This window comes from Bubalus kerabau, chromosome X, assembly GCF_029407905.1.
Source record: "Bubalus kerabau isolate K-KA32 ecotype Philippines breed swamp buffalo chromosome X, PCC_UOA_SB_1v2, whole genome shotgun sequence".
NCBI classification, from domain to species: Eukaryota; Metazoa; Chordata; class Mammalia; order Artiodactyla; family Bovidae; genus Bubalus; species Bubalus kerabau.
In genome coordinates, this window is record NC_073647.1 from 27,875,845 (window position 1) to 27,880,516 (window position 4,672).

At 40.9% G+C, this 4,672-nt stretch overlaps 1 protein-coding gene across 1 annotated transcript; it reads right to left on the reverse strand.

The window, feature by feature from the left end:
- Positions 1 to 1,216: 1,216 nt before the first annotated feature.
- On the reverse strand, positions 1,217 to 4,201 carry LOC129639379 (uncharacterized protein CXorf66 homolog). The gene is made up of 3 exons (XM_055564505.1): positions 4,114 to 4,201; positions 3,279 to 3,435; positions 1,217 to 2,098 (listed from the first exon to the last, which is right to left on the reverse strand). The coding sequence occupies exons 1-3, from the start codon at positions 4,199 to 4,201 to the stop codon at positions 1,258 to 1,260; spliced, it is 1,086 nt and encodes a 361-aa protein (XP_055420480.1). The 3' UTR covers positions 1,217 to 1,257.
- Positions 4,202 to 4,672: the final 471 nt, after the last annotated feature.

Below are 4,672 nucleotides of genomic sequence, written 5' to 3' on the forward strand. Positions count from 1 at the left end.
CATCAGTGAGGAAGCTAGAAAATATAACTCCAAGGTTTTCCCCTGGCCCCCCAGCCCTCTGGATTCTAAGTAAGAAGGTACCCTGTGAAGAAAATGGGTAGATATCCAACCTCTATCTGGGCCATTCTGAGAATGCACAACAGGGCAAACTCTTTTTATCAATTTGAAGGGTAACAAAAAGAATCAAAAACCTTGAGAGTGGGGGCTGGAGCCTGGACCCTTACTTTGGTAGCAGTCATCAGAGGCAGTGGTATTAGAAATGAGTATTGGGACTTCCCTGGTGGTTCAGTGGCTAAAACTTCACACTCCCAATGCAGGGGGTCTGGGTTCTATCCCTGGTCAGAGAATCACATGCTGCAGCCAAGGGTTTGCATGCCACAACTAAGAACTGGCATGGTCAAATAAATATTTTTTAAAAAAGGAAATGACTATCAGGAATTTCCCTAATGCAGCCAGAATCAAGCACACAGAGCCATTTCTGCCACACACTGGGCACCACAGAAAGACAGTCTTAAACTGTGAGGACACTATGTCAAAATTTAAAAGATAGTTGGGTTGAGACTTCAATTGAGGGCTAATCCAATGGAAAGAGGAGCCCAGGGTACCCATCTTGCAATCCCTTTCTATATGTGTGTGTGTCTGTGTGTGTGTGTGTGTGTGTGTGTGTGTGACTGTGGTTTGCATTTAACCATGTGCCTGTGTCCAACTCTTTTCGACCTCATCGACTGTAGCCCTTCAGTCTCCTCTGTCCATGGAATTTCCCAGGCAAGAGTACTGGAGTGGATTGCTATTTCCTCCTTCAAAGGATCTTCCCGACCCAGGGATCAAACCCACATCTCTTCCATTGGCAGGTGGATTCTTTACCACTGCACCAGCCGGGACGCCCATCCAAGTGACCAGATCTACGTTGTTGTTGTTCAGCCATCAAGTCGTGTCCAACTCTGTGCGACCCCATGGACTGCAGCAGGCTGGGTTTCCCTGTCCCTCACCATCTCCCAGAATTTGCCCAAGTAGATCTACGATACCTCCCAAAGAGATTTATACCTCTAAAATACAATAATAATTACAACAAAATCAGTTGTTATGTCACACATTTATTTACTATTTTTAAAGTATATTGCCTCGAGATGGATATAGGTCTAATCTCAATAGTGATACCAAGTGGAGTTTTCCTCCACCAGGTTCTTAAATATGGTGAGCATATAATAGTTCAGAGAAGCTTGCTTCTTCTGCATGGGTGGTCTTTCTTTTGATCCCTTAATTATTTCGGGAGTTTTTATAGATGTCTTCCTTGCATTTTATATTGCAGAATATAATCACCTCCCTGTCACTCTCACCATCACTGTTATATGTTGTGATATCACTGTCACTCATGTTGCCATACAGTGTGTTGTATTTGGATTGTTTCTTTTTATATGACTTGTAAAAGTGCTTCAATTCGCGTGAAAACAGTGGAACCGGAACATGCTTTTTATTTGCTTCTGAAACATGAGTGATGAATGGCTCAGAAACAGCTCTGCAAACAAGGCACTTTTCCTTGTAGCATCGACAAAACTTCACTGGTTGAGGCCTAGATAATATTTCTGCCCTACCTGCACTAGCTGGGCATTTTAGTTTAAGATATCTCTGGCATTTGGTCAGTTTATCTACACTTGATTGCTCAGGGAAGCTTTGATTCTTTGGATAGGGTAGAGGAGTTTTGGTTGGCTTGACCTGACACTGTAGACTTGGTGGCCAAGTTGGCTTGATGGCCTTCTCTGGATAGGATGGACTGACCTGACCGACTAGCTTATGGGCATGAGCCTGCCTATGTGCCTTTTTTGGACTGCATGTTCTATGCAACTTTTCCTTGGGGGGTGATCCTAACACTTTTTTGGGAGCTGATGGCTTGGATGGTTTTTTTTGACTCGAGGGCCTGACTGACTTTTCTGCACTTGAAGGAACTTTTCGTGGACTTGAGGGCCCAGATGACTTATCTATTCTGGATACCACAGATTGTCTTTCTGGATCGCCCAGACCAGCAGTCGGTGACTTGGAGTCAGTAAATGATATTTTAGTTGACCCGGATGCCTTGATGGTGATATCTTCTTTCTTGTCCCTGAAAATACAGAGGATTTGGAATATGACAATTTAAATCAGATGAGTAAGATTGCTGTTACCAGAAAATATGGGCTATTGTGTCAATTTAGACTTCTGGTCTTTTTGTGGCTCTAGCAGGAAAATTGAACACAGTAAGAACTGGAGTGTGGTGAAAACTATGACTCAGGTTACAGATTTGAACTCGTGTTGAATGCTTTTTCTTTTTCTTAATTTTGCTGTTTCAACCACAATGGATAACCATATAGTCTATATATGCAATGACACAAGCTTGTTTCAAATCTACTGTTGAGAGGGAGAGAGAGAATTTATCTAATCCAGAAATTATACTTTTTATAAAAAAGCCACAAGTTGATATGCAACTGAGGCACAAATGTCCCAACCTGTCACATAAAAAAGTCTTAGACCAAATTCATTGTTTTCCTATCATATTTACACCATCAAGGTTTGTAACCATACATATTAATCCTCACAAGCTAACTCTAAAACTGAAGGAATAGAACAGTGGTATATTTCAGTTACCAGTCCTTGGATTGGGAAATTTTTAGAGACCCAGTATATCAAGTGCCAGCCTAATCCTCCTATATTAAAGCCAGGGACTAGAATCACTGAACACAGTTGAAAATTTTTCATGTTATTACATCTCAAAATGATAGATTATCCAAAATTCGTTACTATCTTTGGAATGCAGAGACCCAACTCCTTCACCCCTGAGAAGATTTTGATTCTGTCTTATTTAGATAGTCATTCCCTCTTTTCATAGACTCAACTTACAATGAAATTAGCAGCCTGGGGCTCAACTGAACCCTGAATAGGAGATAGTTTTGGCTAAAGTTGATAATGTACTTGAGATAATTTAAGAGCTTCATTTAAGTGAACATATCCAGCCCACAAGATGTTGGTAGCTCTTCTGAAGTCTAAAGTTAATGGTAAGTAACAAAACAACAGTGACCCCGCTTACGAGTGTGCGCGCATGCGTGTGCAGGTACAGTTCCTCATGCGCGTGCACACCCACCTCCTCACCTCACCCCTACACCCCGCCACTTTGTATTTTTAGTTGAAAGGTGTAAGACTTAATGTTGCTGCTTTGGGGACTTCCTCGCTCTCACAGTTATAGAGTATAGTGAAGAACGCATACCTCCCCACAACCTTGTACTTTTATTCAAAGGTGTAAGACTTACTTGGCTGCTTTATGGGCTTCCTTGCTATCACAGCTATAGTGAAGAAAGCAGGTACACGTGACCATACAGCCAGTGATGAGGGTACCAATTACAATAATGAGTAGACGTCGCCGTAATTCCTGCAGTTTGGTCTGCTTGAATTCAGCATGTGTAGTTACTATGAAAGAACATGTATCATCAGAACATGTGCTTGGGAACCAAGTTTGCTTCCATTGTGATGGGGGTTTGTTATTGTAGATCCAAGTCAAATCTCATCATCAATTATGTCTTTAAGCATGATAACCACTGTCATTTTCCTCCCTCTATCACCTCCCCAGCCAGCCACAGTCTACAAGCCAAATCTGGGAGCTGTCTTTGGCTAATCAGTATAATTACCTAGGTTACCCCACATCGTGGCTTGTTCAACCCATTACCTAGGTATTTGAATGTGTGAATGCACTTGAGTGTTGATGTGTGTGTGAATGTGTATGGTGGGAAAAGGGATGGGACAAGAAAACACAGTTCTTGAAACCTACTATGTGTTAGGTACCATGCTAGATTCATGCACATAGAATTTTCTGGTATGGCTGGTGGGGGAGGGGCAGGGGTTGGTGGATTGGGTGGGGAAGGGGAATGAAAGGGGACAGTAAGGCTGTACTCTTCATGTTTCTATGTTTGGAATTTTTACACAGAAGTAAAACTTTCAGGTGTTGTCCTAGAAATTCTCAAAGACCTACTCATAGTAAAGTAGAATAAACAGCAGATTTCTTACACACAGCTAGCTTGTCTAATTAAGTACTTGAATACATTTAACATAATAGATCATAATTTCTAGGTTTTAAGGTTAGGGACATACCTGCAGTAGCAGATCCATTGCTTTCATTTCTATCTAAACAACTATTTGTCCAAATTGATAAAAGGAGGACATAAATGAAGAGATTCATGTCCAGGACCTTGTCCTGTTTCCTCTCCCAAGGAAACTGCTGGATTTAAAATGGCTCAGCTTCTTTTAGGGGCCTATGACTTCATAATCACTCTATGTCATATCCTGACAGCATAATCTCACCATGGTGACACATGAGCTCCTGGGTACAAATATTATGAAAAGACTTTTAATCCTTTATTGCTCCATTACATCAAATATTCTACCAAATTTGAATCAAAAAGTTTGAGACATTATTAAGTACAGAAGGCAGAGAAAATGAGTTAGCTCTAGATACTGAAGAACTATTTTTCTTTATTAAATGTTAAGGAGGCACCTTACAGCCCTATAGTAGTTCTTAATGTGTTTTAGAGGTTAAATCATCCTGGGGTATAAGTTTGTAGGAATTTTTCTTATAAATATTAAGATTTTGAATATCCCTCAAGCTTTTTATTGAGCTGCTTTTAATGAGTACCCAAGATCATGGCATCCA

Excerpts from the sequence above, each read along its gene's own strand:
- LOC129639379 (XM_055564505.1), bottom strand. The coding sequence starts at position 4,201 with ATGAATCTCTTCATTTATGTCCTCCTTTTATCAATTTGGACAAATAGT. Across the intron at positions 3,436-4,113 it reads CAATGGATCTGCTACTGCAG|TAACTACACATGCTGAATTC; the intron begins GTATGTCCCTAA and ends GTTCTTTCATAG. Across the intron at positions 2,099-3,278 it reads GAAGCCCATAAAGCAGCCAA|GGACAAGAAAGAAGATATCA; the intron begins GTAAGTCTTACA and ends CTGTATTTTCAG.